Source organism: Hevea brasiliensis, chromosome 10 (assembly GCF_030052815.1).
Source record: "Hevea brasiliensis isolate MT/VB/25A 57/8 chromosome 10, ASM3005281v1, whole genome shotgun sequence".
NCBI classification, from domain to species: Eukaryota; Viridiplantae; Streptophyta; class Magnoliopsida; order Malpighiales; family Euphorbiaceae; genus Hevea; species Hevea brasiliensis.
This window is the reverse complement of record NC_079502.1, coordinates 98148394-98161993: the sequence shown is the minus strand read 5'-3', so window position 1 is coordinate 98161993 and position 13600 is coordinate 98148394. Positions and strand designations below refer to the sequence as shown.

General features: G+C 31.7%; 2 protein-coding genes and 1 long non-coding RNA gene across 4 annotated transcripts; all 3 read right to left on the bottom strand.

Moving 5' to 3' along the window:
* Window positions 1–1371: 1371 nt before the first annotated feature.
* On the bottom strand, window positions 1372–2395 carry LOC110668230 (uncharacterized). Its single transcript, XM_021829384.2, has 2 exons — window positions 2129–2395; window positions 1372–1760 (listed from the first exon to the last, which is right to left on the bottom strand). Exons 1-2 carry the CDS (start codon window positions 2366–2368, stop codon window positions 1653–1655), a joined length of 348 nt encoding a protein of 115 aa, XP_021685076.1. The 5' UTR covers window positions 2369–2395; the 3' UTR covers window positions 1372–1652.
* Window positions 2396–4207: 1812 nt separating this feature from the next.
* Window positions 4208–5706, bottom strand: LOC110668307 (uncharacterized). The gene is made up of 2 exons (XR_002497496.2): window positions 5399–5706; window positions 4208–4507 (listed from the first exon to the last, which is right to left on the bottom strand). It is a non-coding gene; the product is annotated as an uncharacterized LOC110668307 (long non-coding RNA).
* Window positions 5707–6103: 397 nt separating this feature from the next.
* On the bottom strand, window positions 6104–11683 carry LOC110668304 (riboflavin synthase). Of its 2 annotated transcripts, none has more exons than XM_021829495.2 (2): window positions 10790–11682; window positions 6104–6532 (listed from the first exon to the last, which is right to left on the bottom strand). In XM_021829495.2, the coding sequence occupies exon 1, from the start codon at window positions 11644–11646 to the stop codon at window positions 10801–10803; it is 846 nt and encodes a 281-aa protein (XP_021685187.1). In that variant the 5' UTR covers window positions 11647–11682; the 3' UTR covers window positions 6104–6532; window positions 10790–10800. The 2 variants fall into 2 exon arrangements, with proteins under 2 accessions (XP_021685187.1, XP_021685189.1); XM_021829497.2 differs by lacking the exon at window positions 6104–6532 and adding an exon at window positions 6819–7374 and having other exon boundaries at window positions 10790–11683.
* Between the last annotated feature and the right edge of the window lie 1917 nt (window positions 11684–13600).

The window sequence follows — 13600 nt, the reverse complement described above, 5'->3', positions numbered from 1 at the left end:
TTATTGTCGGCATCCCAATAGAGAAAGCAAGCGACAAGGGTAACACCTAACATGAATGGAATCTTTATCTCTTGGGTTGATTCAATTGCTATGAAATAAATCATATATAAGATCATACCCATGGAATAGTTTCAACTTGCAATTTAAATGTTGGATTCTACTTGTGCGCTTTCTAAATCCTTCATATCAAACTTCACCATCAAGAGCCAATGATTATGCCTTTCGGCCGAATAGTCCAAGAAAAGGATGCTCTTGAGGATAGACCTGGCCAGCAGCCTGTCTGGCTCGGTTTTGAGTCAGAATCATCATTCTAGTTCCTAGAATTGAGGATTTAAGATCGAACCACTAGGTCTCCCAATTTTGATTCTAATCCAATTTCAATTTAATTCAATTGGAACCAATTCTACTGTTAAATTTCTTACATTTTTAAAGAAAAAAAAAACGATTTGAGCCGAATTGAACTAAGATCACTTTGATTCAATTTGAGCCGTGAAGCTCCAATCCAATTTCAAATTCAAATCAAATTGTGATTGCATCTACTTATAAAAATAAATTTAAATTATGAAATGTCAAATATTTGGCATGGCTAATGATCATGAACATAGTTAGAAAATTATATCTAAAATTATAAGGCCTCAAATTTTAATTTCAATCAAAATGAAATCAGCCAAATAATATGGTTAAAAAAACCAATTGATTTGATGGATGATTTAACACCAAATTATTATTTTGGGGCAAAAGTAATTTATGTCTTTTACCCAAGAAAATCATATAATCAAATTAAATCATTAGTCAAGAATCTAAGCTAAGCAATTTTGAAATTCTCATGTTCGAATCATTGGAAGGGGTGAGTGTTTATGGGAAGTGAGAGGTTTGATTAATTTTGCAACCCACTTGTTGAAAACAAATATATATTGTGCTTGCCTTCCCATTGTTTGGGTTAGAATTGAAAATTTTGCTTCATTTCATTATTCTTTTGCAAGAAGAATATAACACTAAAGGCTAGACAATAAAGCCATTGACATTACCATATTCAATCTTCTAGTTTTATCAGTGAAAAATGGATTAATAATTTCCAATTCTATTAAAAGATCTCAAAATCTTGTAGGTGATTTTAGCATAAATTCATCATTCTAACTAGCAATCATTTTCCTTTTAGAGCTCCAAAGCCATTGAACACTATTACTATAGCATGGGGAATTTCTCATGAGGAATCTGGAGCCATAAGCTGCCTATCTTGAAAATGTCCAGTGGGAATTTGAATTGGCCAAACCCACCATGGCGTTCATCAGAAAACACATCATTCTAACAAGCAATCATTTTCTGCCAGTTGGCACTTTCACTGATGCAAACACAACACAAACAAAGTCCTTAACATAAAATTTATATATATATATATTTGGTGTGAACATATGTTGTCACAGAACTTGACTCAAATATTACAGTTTTCTCCTCCTATACATATCTGCTGAAGGGTGAATAAATAAAAACACAAATAAAAGTCAAGACTTTCTTCAACATCATCTCTTTTTTTTTTTTTCTTGTTTTTTTGTTTTGTTTTTCTCATTCTTTTCTTCTAAATAAAAGAGAAAAAGAAAAGGATGGATAGTTAAAATTAGTGATGGCGAAGCTCTGCAGCCAGAAGGAGAACTTCATCTGTGAGCAGTGACCAGAGTTTCAATAAACCTCAACCCATCAAACCTTGGTGCAAATTTGTCTGTGGAAGGTGATTTCTGTTGATGTTTCTTTGAGCTAGCTTCCTGCAAGAAGAATCAGACAATAATTAATATCAAGAAAAAATAAAAAATAAAAACCATGTTGGAATTCAAATTGAAAAAGAGTTGGGCCTAATTTGATTGGGGAAAAATGAATAAATTTAAAATCTAAAGAATACCCATAAAAGGGAAGCCTCAAAATCCCAAATCTCAAGAAAATCAATCAATTCGGAGAATTTTAAGCAAAATTCCAAACTTCTCGAGTATCAACATCGAAACTGGAACAGCAGAGCATGTAAACCAACAACCAAAACAGAGAATCCAAAAAGGGGGGAAAAAGAGGAAAAGAAAAAGAAGCAGCAGGCCTCAGATTTTCCAAAGAAGAGAGAAAAATAATTATTTTCAAGACTTACCTCAGGAGAAAGCTGCATATTAGAATTACAGCTAAAATTTGAGGTGGAAGAAGAAGAGGAAGCAGATATAGCAGTAGCAGAAGCAGCAGCAACAGAAGCAGCGAAGAGGCCTGATTTCTTCATTGATTTTGAGAGATGGGGAATTGGAATTGTAGTAACTTGGTTCTGATAAACGCCCGAGAAAATTGCTTGTTTGGTTTCTTGGAAAGAAAAGTTGAAAAGAGAAATAATCAAAGGCATGAGAGGTGGTGATGAGGTGAGGTAAGGAATCAGAGTTTTATTTATAGAGGGATTTTTGGTCAGCGGTAACATCGTATATTTTACGCGGCAACCATGCCCTTGCTGTCTTTTTATTCTTTCGAATATTAATAATTTCCCCATATAAAAATTAATTTTGAAACTGGGTGATTTAGTTTAAAATCAAAATTTTTAAAAAATTAATAATTAAATATACTAAAATTAAATCAGATCCAAATTAAAATTAAAATTAAATTAAATTATAAAAAAATTATATAATTTCAATCTCTTTTAATATTAAATTTAAATCGATTCAAATCGTTTAATACTCTTATTAAATCTAATAAAGAGTAAGTCCAGTCTCTTAATCGAACTAGGACTAGTTTAGGTCAAACCTGAAACTAACTCGAGTCAACAATTTAAGCATCAGAATCAAAATTAGACTAATTATGAAAGTCAATTTCGATTCTCTTTCAAACCTTAAATCAAAATTGATGATTCGAGCTATCAATCTAAATAATTTTTTTTTTAAAATATGATAACTTGAAAGAGTGTCACACATAGAATAACTTTTTTTTAAATTAAAATAAAAAATATCAAAAATAAGAATTAAAATGAAAGTTATTTAAAATCTATTAAGAACTAGAATCAATTGGAATCTAACTGATCCAAATTGATGCTGATTCACTTACTCTCCAAAACCTAAATCACCAATTTTAACTAAACTAGTCCAGATCAGACAGACGGCCAGGCCTAACTGTTGTAGATGCTCTCTCTATCATTTTCCACCGAATTTTGCCTCACCCAAAAAATACTATTAAAAAGAAAAAGAAAGAGGCAAAGGGCAACATTGTAAAAGAATTTTTTTGTTTCTAGAATCTCATGACCCGAGATAGGGGTAATATGGTAAAAAAAGATTTTCGCGGCAGGCCGATATTGATGTCTAGGAAATGACTTGCTCGGAAGTTGGCCATGATAGTTTTTTCAACCCAGAAGCAATTATAGGTTACCACGTGTATGGTCCACATAACAACACGCAATCACCTCACCTTTCAGAAAAAAAAGTTACTGAAAATGCTTTTTCTTTTTATAAAAATAAATTAACCATCTCTAACTCTAAATTGTCATGCCTGAAAAGCCACTTTTTTGAATATGAAAGCTACAAAATTACAGAAAAATGCAATACATCATCAAATAAAAAGATTCCAAGCACACCATGGTGATTTTGCAAGTGTATTTTCTGTCCATGACAAGCACATGAGATTTTTTTTTTTTTTTTGTTTTCTCTATTCTTGTGGCTCCTAGTCGATTTCAGGCCAAAATTATCAACTTTAATTTCTAGAATCAAGAAACCGGAATCAAACTATAATATCTTCTAATTTTAATTTTAATATATTTAATAATTAATGGTATTACAAGAGAAGAAGTATGTGCTTGTAATACTGAAATATCTCTAAAAGTTGTCAATCATCTAAGTTTATGACATCTGTCATACCAAGTGTTTTTGTGAACCACTATTTAAATGGTAAAATTTGTCAATTTGAGTGGAGGTAGTTTGAGAAGCAAGGGATCTTACAACCACCCTTTAAAAGACAAAGCCAAGCTGATTTTCACGGCACAAGAAAGCAGATACCAAGTTCGCTAGGCAAAGATGAGCGAGCTTGTCCTTGTCATCTTGTAGTCCTGTGACAAGTAGGCCTTTGGAATATGTGTTAGATCCAAGAAAGAAAACAAGGCATGACAATGGTTCAAAAGGTTCATATACATTGGATACCTCAGAAATGGAGATTTTTTAAGCTTTCTTTGATATCTTCAATGTGAAAAATCTTTTGAACGCCCAAATAAATGCAAAGATACGTGCAATTTATTTATGTCTTACATGTACTTGACAATTATTGGAACTAGAGTGTAAGATGGATTTCAAAAAGATTGGAAATCAAGTTACCACTCAACCAATCCATTTATGTCCCTCTTTTTGGATGGACTGCAAGAAACGAGGTTGGGTACTATATGTTTGATAAGAAAAATCTCAATTTAGTCCTTAAATTTGCCATAAACAAATAAGTTTGCCAATAGAGATTGCAAATCTTGATTCTTCAATCTGAACTCTCTCCATCCAAAGTGACTTGTAACCATTTCAAACTGCATAAAATTCAAAGTAATTCAATTCAAATAACCTACAAAATTGATAATTAATCTAACAACTCGTACGAGCTTATTTGACATAGACCCATTTCAATTGACTTAATTAACTTGAATTTTGACCTAAAAATTAAAATTTTGATAAGAAAAATATCAACAATATGCAAACAGATTCAAATCTGTTTAAATATTTTTATAGAGCGACTCAAAGGGTAACTCGAATAAATCCACTACCCAATTGACTCAAACCGAAATTCGCCCCGACCCCACCCTTTTGCCACCTCTACTTGCCATGCGATCCTTAGTGGAGCGCACAACTATATGAACAGCAGGAGCACCATAGAATAATCTTAATGTATAATATTAACACCGCTAGCTTTCTTAACACAATATTAAATTTCTAAATGTTTGAAATGAAATCCAACAAATGATCACTAAGCTTGTGCGGGCTGTGTCATATGATTTCATCATCCAGGCCAGAAGTTAAACAAATGAATAGCTAAGAAAGCATTAAACTTTCTCAAAGTTGGAAAAAAGAAAAAAAAGAAAGAAAAGTATCCATCTGTGGAGTCAACGCAATATAAACGACAAGAAATGAGGGATACATAAGAATAAAGCTAATCATAAAGAAAAAAAATTAAGCTTTTGAAAGTAATTTATAACGAGGCAACAAGCATATCCATTGCTGACAAAGCAAAATTAGGAGGCACAAAAAAGAAAGCCATAAAGAAACTAATTTCATAGTTGTTTTGCTACGTAATCATATAAGAATTAGACCCACTTAACCCTGTTAAATTAATCTCAGAGCATGGAAACTGCAACCTGCTAGATTGTCCATAAACAACTAAGCAACCAACCACACAAAAGCGGGACAATAGTAAAATACCTTACCTAACCAGTAGCCAACTAAATAGTTGAGGGAAGGCCATGAAGAGCCGTCGGCACCGTGTTCAGACTTAAGAGGTCAAAGTGGATGCGTTTCACTTATCACATGTAAGCTTGGCATCGTATGGACAGGGATGCATTTAAAATAATTGAGGATTTGAATTTGTGTTTCACGTGAAAAATTATAAAATTTTAACATAATATCTAATTTAAATGCCTCATTATTTAAAATTCATACCTATCCAAAAGAAGCCTATCGAAATTACTATTAGATTTTGATATTACTTTTAGGCTCAAATTATAAATTAAAAAACAAGAACTTTTTTTTTAACTTTTGATAAATTTTTTCAAGGATTTACAAATTCTGAATATTGATTTGAACATAGTGTTTAACAAAATTGAATGGCGACAAAAAAAAAAAAAAAATCTATATGGTCAACTCCAATTAATTTAAGATTAAGGATTAGTTGTTATTATTGTTTTGACAATTTTTTTTTTTTCAATTATAAGAGAACTTTGAAAATCATTAGTTCATTATATTAACTATTATAATTATATCGATTTTTCTGAGGCTTACCTTTATTAAGCAATAAATTGATTTGGTGCAAAGAAACTTGCATATATTTTGCTCCAATTAGCCTTGTTTATAAACTTGTTAGCTTTGTTGATCTTTCAGGAAGGAAAACAGAACAAGCAAACCATACTACCAGATGAGATGAACATCATTTTATGGTCAAAGCATCAAATGGTTTCTGTTTATGTGGTTGTGGCTTGTAAATACAGAAAGATAGGCCTAGCTAGCAACTCATGCATTGGCACAAGACGTCATTATTACAATTCAATCACATATTTATGTCAATTTGTCCGTGACCAGAAACAAACTCATTCTTATTTTGAAGCTTGTCAAATTTCATAAACAGATCAGGCAAGATGCTAAATAGCTCCGTCTCTAGTCCAATGTTTGTGGGAGAAAAACCAACTTCCTCAGGTGTAAGATCAAAAGATTGGCTGAATTCTAAGAAACACCAGTAAACTTACTTGGTATAGGACCTTTCAAGGTAATAAAGAGTCAAAGCACATGATAAATCTGACTTTTCAGAGGCTCATCCATACTTCCTTGAAGATGCCTCATGCTTGTGCCTGGATAATCAACACAAATAAATGAACTCAAAAAATGCAATGCTTTTTATCTTCTGAATATTTAGTCAAAATTTCATGAGCCATTAGAAGTGCGAGAGACAGAATACAGGTAAAAGATCAATTAGACTCTGGAAAAAAAAATTTTAATATTCAGGCACTGAGCACTTTGCCATAAAATTATTCCTCCAAAAACCCACCCAAAGAAATTCACAATAATATCGCCAATTTACATAATGGAGCAATGGTGGAATTGACCAAATTGGGAAAAAGCAATGCCAGATTGAAATACGATAAACAAATCATTTTCATACTTCTTTGTTGTTATTATGTGAATTTGACTTATGTAGCCCACATAGATGACAAACTGCACCAGCATGTGAGAGACAACTGCTTGGACTGTCCATAAACCACTAAACAACTTGTTCCCCAAACCAGCCCACCCATAAAAACACAAGTGAACAAAAATGCAAAGAAATGACACTGGATGCATTTACCACCAAACTACTACTCTTGGGAGGCCAAGGAAAGTTCCTAGCAGACACTTTAGCCTTTAGTCATCTTCAAATGAAATCATGGTTCCTCAACAGTATGATAACTGGTTTTGATAAGATATCCAGCAATAAATTGATTGGGGTTGATGAATCTCTAAATAGTTCATAACAATGCTCTTTGACAACTATTACTTGTCTTATGCACTTTCTTTGTAACCAGCCTCCTATGCTTGTCTAAGGATGGAAACTAATCCCAAAAACAACATCCAGAAACTCCGCATGTTTCTATTTTAGAACTCATAGGATCCATGCAGGTGCATCACATTCTTTCAGTATGTACACAATCAAGGCCTACAAAAGATCAAGAACAGCATAAAATTTCAGAGTTATAACTCCTGTTAGAATTTTATACAGTCAAACCTAGGATAATTGGTCAAAAGCAGAAAAATTTTGGATGAATGCCACTCCAAAAATAGAGAATAGCCATCATAATTGTGCAATGTGAATGCTTTATCAGATGCACCTCAAGATCCATATTCTTTAAACATCTTACTAAAATGAGACAAGAAAGACACTAATCACACTCTGTAAACCTGTGTATTTGTGCTCTCTCAAATATGGCGGCTGCTAGCAGGACTTAAACAAATGAAAAGCCAAAAACAAGGGTGGAAGCAAAGACATGGAAACATGAACAGTCATGTTTTAAGTTTTAAAGGGTAAACTTTGTATATTATCATTCTCAAATAAAATATGCCATATTTGGACTTCATTTTTTTTTACTGCACGTTAGTCAAAATTAATTATGCAGAAAGACAAACAAAAGCACTAAAACCATGGATTTAAATTGTGATCATGGTCACAATGACAATTGTCGTTGTGTGTAACAGAAACGGAGCTATCACGGTGTTAAATATCAGAGACCCAGGTTTACGAAGAAATAGGTTAGTGATAGTTAAAGGAAGATGAGAAGTAAAACTAGTTTGAGTAGCTAAGAAAGTGTTAGGAAGAAGTTATAACTTGTACCAGAAATATGGAGGGGCAGAATAATTGGCAAGAACATTTAATTCAATAGCCATGCCTGTGTAAATATAGGCATTTCAGTCTGTTGTTGATTATGTTGAGATTCAGTAACAAACTATAATCTTTTCCCTCTCTTTTCCTCTTTTCTTCTCTCTATTCCTAATCTGTTTCTTCTATCTCTCTCCCTATTTCTTATTCTGTTCTCATTCTAAAGGTGAAACCAACTCTGTTAGGGATCAAGAACCCTAGCACACAGCTATAACATATAACATCCTACCGATATGCAAATTTTTTATTTTTTTTAATTTGCAAAATGTATAGAACCGAATCTGATAGATGATAGAATCAACTAAAATAAAGAAATCCATCTAACTAATAAGCATAAATACATTAAATAAAAACCTTGAATTAATGATATACATTCATCATCCACAATATAGCCAACCAACCCCAACTAGTTTGAGAGTAAGACTTAGTTATTGTTGTTGTTGCATTCTTCATCAAGACGTATTTTAACCAACTAGCGTAAGGCAAAGTAATGTATACAAATCTAACCTTAACTAATAACTCCTTAGTCCTTTCTACATGATATTTCTCTTGATCTTCAACAAAATGTGGAATTATTTTAAAGTGGGTTAAAGAAATGAAAACCAGCAACTCAAAGGAATGTTTTTAAGACTGTTGCTAGAATATTATGGTTCTCAATTTGAATCATTCGATCTGATTAGATTCGATTCTCCATCCTAGTGATTCGAATCTATGAGGCGAATCATAAATATTCCTAAATCATGACCAAGTCTTCAGATTAGATGGTGAATCGGGTGAATAATATGAATCGACTGATTCGATCGATTCTTTTTCTAGAGGGTTATTAGACCCTATATCTTAAAAATTTTTAAGATTTCATGTCATTTTTACTATAGAAGTACATACAAAACCTTCTTCTTAGTTATTTTTCTTCCACCGGCGGTTCTTTTTTCTCTCCCTCTCTTTTCTTTCTCTGTTTCTTTTTCTTTTTAATTTACTTCCCCAATTATAGTTGTTAAATTATAGAATTTTATATTAATATATTCTAACCATTTAATTTAACTTGCTATCCTTTTTTGTTATTTCATCATTTGATCAAATTTAAATGAGAGTTTCAGCACAAGCAAAATGATAACCATTGTCTACAATTCAAGAGTTCATAATTTATAATATAAAACCATATAAAATAATAAGAATATATCGTTCTATTATAAAGCATACTTCCAAATTCTAATTAGCTATATGATTATTTATATTTATTAAAATGTCTGTGTAATTTTTTTTAACTTTTTTTTATAACACGTCATTTTTAATTAATTTGAAGAATTTATATAGAATCTTACGATTCGATTCAATTCTCAATTCACAAATGACCATTTCAATTCTCAATTCAAACCTCGATTTGACAACCATGTTGTTAAGAAATGGGTGTGTTGGCAGCTTGGGAAAGCGGGCTACTGTCTAAAAAAAAAAATAATAAGTTTCATATGCTAATGGCTGTCATGGCCTTTACCTTTACATAACAGTGGAAATGGTTGTTACAATAACAACAAAAAGTTTTTCCCTTTACATAATGGGGATAACAGCATAGGTACCTCCCATAACCTTTATATAACAACCGTTACATTACATAATGACCATTTTTTAAATCTATTATCCGAAGCCATAATATTGTTACATGTTAATGGACAGCAGTTCTGAAAAGAAAATGCAGAACCTTGCCACATAGTGTAGGTTTATCAACCCTTTCTCAACTCCCTTGATTTTTTGGATAACATTTTAAATCACAGAAAAAAGCATAAAACTGAAACTTCTAAGAGACACTTGTCTTCTACCTTTTTTTGCACCACAAATGGTCTCCTTGTCCAGATGCATGTTTACAGTTTTGATATCCTTAAAATTTTAATCATTTCATATAAATTCATAGGCATCAAGTTTACAATTACTGCATAATCATGCGTGGTGTTGGTTTGACCATCTTCTTTTAAGAAAATTTGATAAGATAAATGTATTCCTAACACTATGAATAACCAAATGGTTCAATGGTTCATTGATCAAACCACAGAATTAGAAGGAAAGAGAAAAGAAACAAACACACATGACTGTTTCTTTTTCTTCAATTATTGCAAACTCTTCAGAATTTTCCTTTCAGATAGCATAGAATTACAAAATATTGCCAAGATTTGCATTTTGATGATCTTGGCTGGAAAAACAATCTCAATCAGTTCAACTATTAAGGCCAAGAACACATTTTTATGAACTATGTTCTCTGAAAAAAGCTAAGGGCAAATGTTACTGTTCTCTAGTTGTAGTACTTATAACTAGCACTAGTTGTCTACTTATAACTAGCCTTACATCAAAAACAAGATGGATTAGATTAATTAACAATTAATCATTTCATCAACCTCAGGATACTAATATGACAACTTTAGACCAAACTTTTGCAAACGGTTGCCATAAATGTCACATCATATAACTCTCATTGTTGTCATCTACTTGATCATAGATCTCCTTCAACAAGTTGATCCAATCAAAAGCACACTACCACCTAAGGAGTGAGGGCCGCCTACTTTGCATAAAATAAAAAATAAAAAATAAACCTACCAGGCAAATCTATGACAGACGCCAATAACATTTGAACAATAATAGCATCTCTTTTATTCAAATTTTCCCAAATAACGCAAATACGAAGTACAAAGAGAAACGTTACATTCATTACCTCTTTTGGTATCAGGAAGCCTTAATGGATTCAACAAACCCACTACTAAGTAATCTCTCCACATACTTCCCCAAAATGTCCACCTCCAAATTGACCTTCTGCCCAACTTTCTTCAAAGGAATCACCACCTTCTGTTGTGTATAAGCTACCAGCATGAAATTGAAGCATCCCTCGTCATCAAACACATCCACCACCGTCAAACTAGTCCCATCCACCGCAATAAACCCCTTCGGCACCACGTATTTCAACAACCCTTTATCTACTTTCACCTTCACCCACAACGAATCCCCTTCGGGCTCTTTCTCCACTATCTCACCCGTACCATCCACGTGGCCCTGCACGAAATGCCCACCCATACGGCTCGTTGGCTGTACGGCCCTCTCCAAGTTGACCAGCGACCCGGGCTCCAGCTCTATAAGAGACGTTTTCCTCAGTGTTTCCGGGGATAACCCAACAGTGAACTCTTCATTAGTAAAACTGGTTACTGTTAAGCAGGTCCCATTAACAGCAATGCTGTCTCCTAGATTCACTCCTTCGAGGACGGTTTTTGCCCGTATATTAAGATCGAATCCGCCGTCCTGGATGGTACCAAGGTGTTTGATTTCGCCCATTTCTTCGATGATGCCGGTGAATAGGCATCGGATGGCAGGTGTTGAATAACGAGGTTTGAGTACAGGGTTTAGAGTGGTTTTTGCGGTGAAGAGAGACCGAGCGTAGGATTTGGACGGTGGAGCGAGCTTGAAATGAGGTTTCGCGGAGCGGAGATTGGTGATTCTTCTTGTTGCTGTTATTGGGGTAATTGAGGGGGAGACTTTTGACGTTGTGGCGAGAGAAGCGTGAGAAAAGGAGTGCGACATTTTCCTTTTTCAGTTTGGTTAATAAGAAATTTTGAAGTTTTTGACGTTTTAAAATATGCCGGCAGGGCTTTAGGGTTCGAAATGACGCCGTTTTATAATCCAAAACCTACTAAACGGACCGGGCATTTACGATATACCGGTCCACAGGCCTTTTAAATTTTAGCGAGAATTCGGATTTTTAAATTGTATACTCTGTTCCTTCGTTTTAAAAAAGAAGGTAAATTATTAATTTATAAAAATTAATTATTTAATTTTTATTTATTTAAAATTTAATTAAAAACTCATTATGTTTTATAAAATCTGTACTTTGTATTTTTCTAAAAATATATTTTTAGAATATATATTTTCCTAAAAAGCAAATTCAAACAAAAAAAAAACAAATTGTATTTTTGCATAAAATTCGTGGAAATGGTTGGTTTGCACAGTCCAACCATCGCATGATCGGTTGAACGAATTTTTAAGCCATTATTTTTCACATTGAAAATTTCATGGTTTTGCACTGACTAAATTTCTTTTCGTTTTCTTTTTACATATTTTGAAAATTCTTAAAGGAGACTGAGACTGTCAGAGGCCATCAAAGTTGAAACAAGTCGACTTTTGAAAATCTCTTATTTAGTTCATCAATTTTTTTTTTTTTATTGAGTTGAGTATTAGAAAATCGAATAATAAATATAATAATTAATATAAATATTTTTATAAATAAATTTACTTAAGAGTTTTAGCTTTTCAACTATTGTGGAGTATGAGTTTGGCTCGTTTACTAAATGAGATTAAAAATCGAGTTTGAACTTAACTCATTTTCTAAATAAGTTGAATTGAGTGAAACATCAAACAGTTCATGAATAGTTCAATTAATTTACCGCTCGAAGTTAAAAGCTAATTTCTTTGATCTCCATACTTCATGTGATGTTATATTAGATTACTACTGATGTACTTTGAATGTTAGATCCTATTCGGTAATACTAGTTATTTCGATAGTTGTTAGTAATTAGATAGTAATTATTTATATAATGAATTATAAAGTACAAATATTTGATAAAAATAATTATTAAATTATTTACTGAATGTAAAAAATAGTGTATTATCTTGATGATCTTAGTTAAAATGCTTACTCAATCTATCTATGAGGGTATCTTTTATAAATCACATTCTCAATCTCTAAACATTAACATAGATACTATACAATCAAGCAAAATAAAATAAGATATATAATATTTTAACTATGATCAAAATATTAATCATTACTTTAAAAGTTATTACTGAATTGTTACAATTGATATTTTTATTTAAAAAAATATTATTTTATATATTAATAAATAACATTTTAAAAAGTTGTTTATTGCTTAAAACATGTTAAATTTAACCTAAATTAAAATTTAATGAATTTTAATTAATACATTTAAAGTGTGGATAAATTATTATTTAATTATTTCACACATTTTTATCAATTTAATTTAAAATCAATGGACTAACAAGTGGTCAATGAAAAATAAAAATATTAATAATGATAAAAATACGCACGAGACAAATATGTTTATAATGATCAAATATTTATGAATGAAAGTATTTATTATTAATTATAAAAAATAAAAAAATTTAGATGAAAAATAAAAGTGTACTAGATAATCAAAATTTAAGAATAATTTTATATATTTTAAAAAATATAAAAATTTAAATACTAATTATGTGGACTCAATAATATATTTTATTTTAAAATAACATATTTTTTTTAACAATAGGCTGAAATTATAATACCAAATATAACTCAAATCTTCTTTATTTTTGTAATCATTAACTTTGAAATGGGTATTTATTTTGGTTTTTTTTTTTTTTTTGTTAGAGTATTTATTTTGGTTTCATACTATATGATCAAATTTATCACATGTCAAAAAGGGGAAAAATACTTTCTGCCCCTATAATTATCAAGCCAACCCAAAGGTATAGGTATGATGAC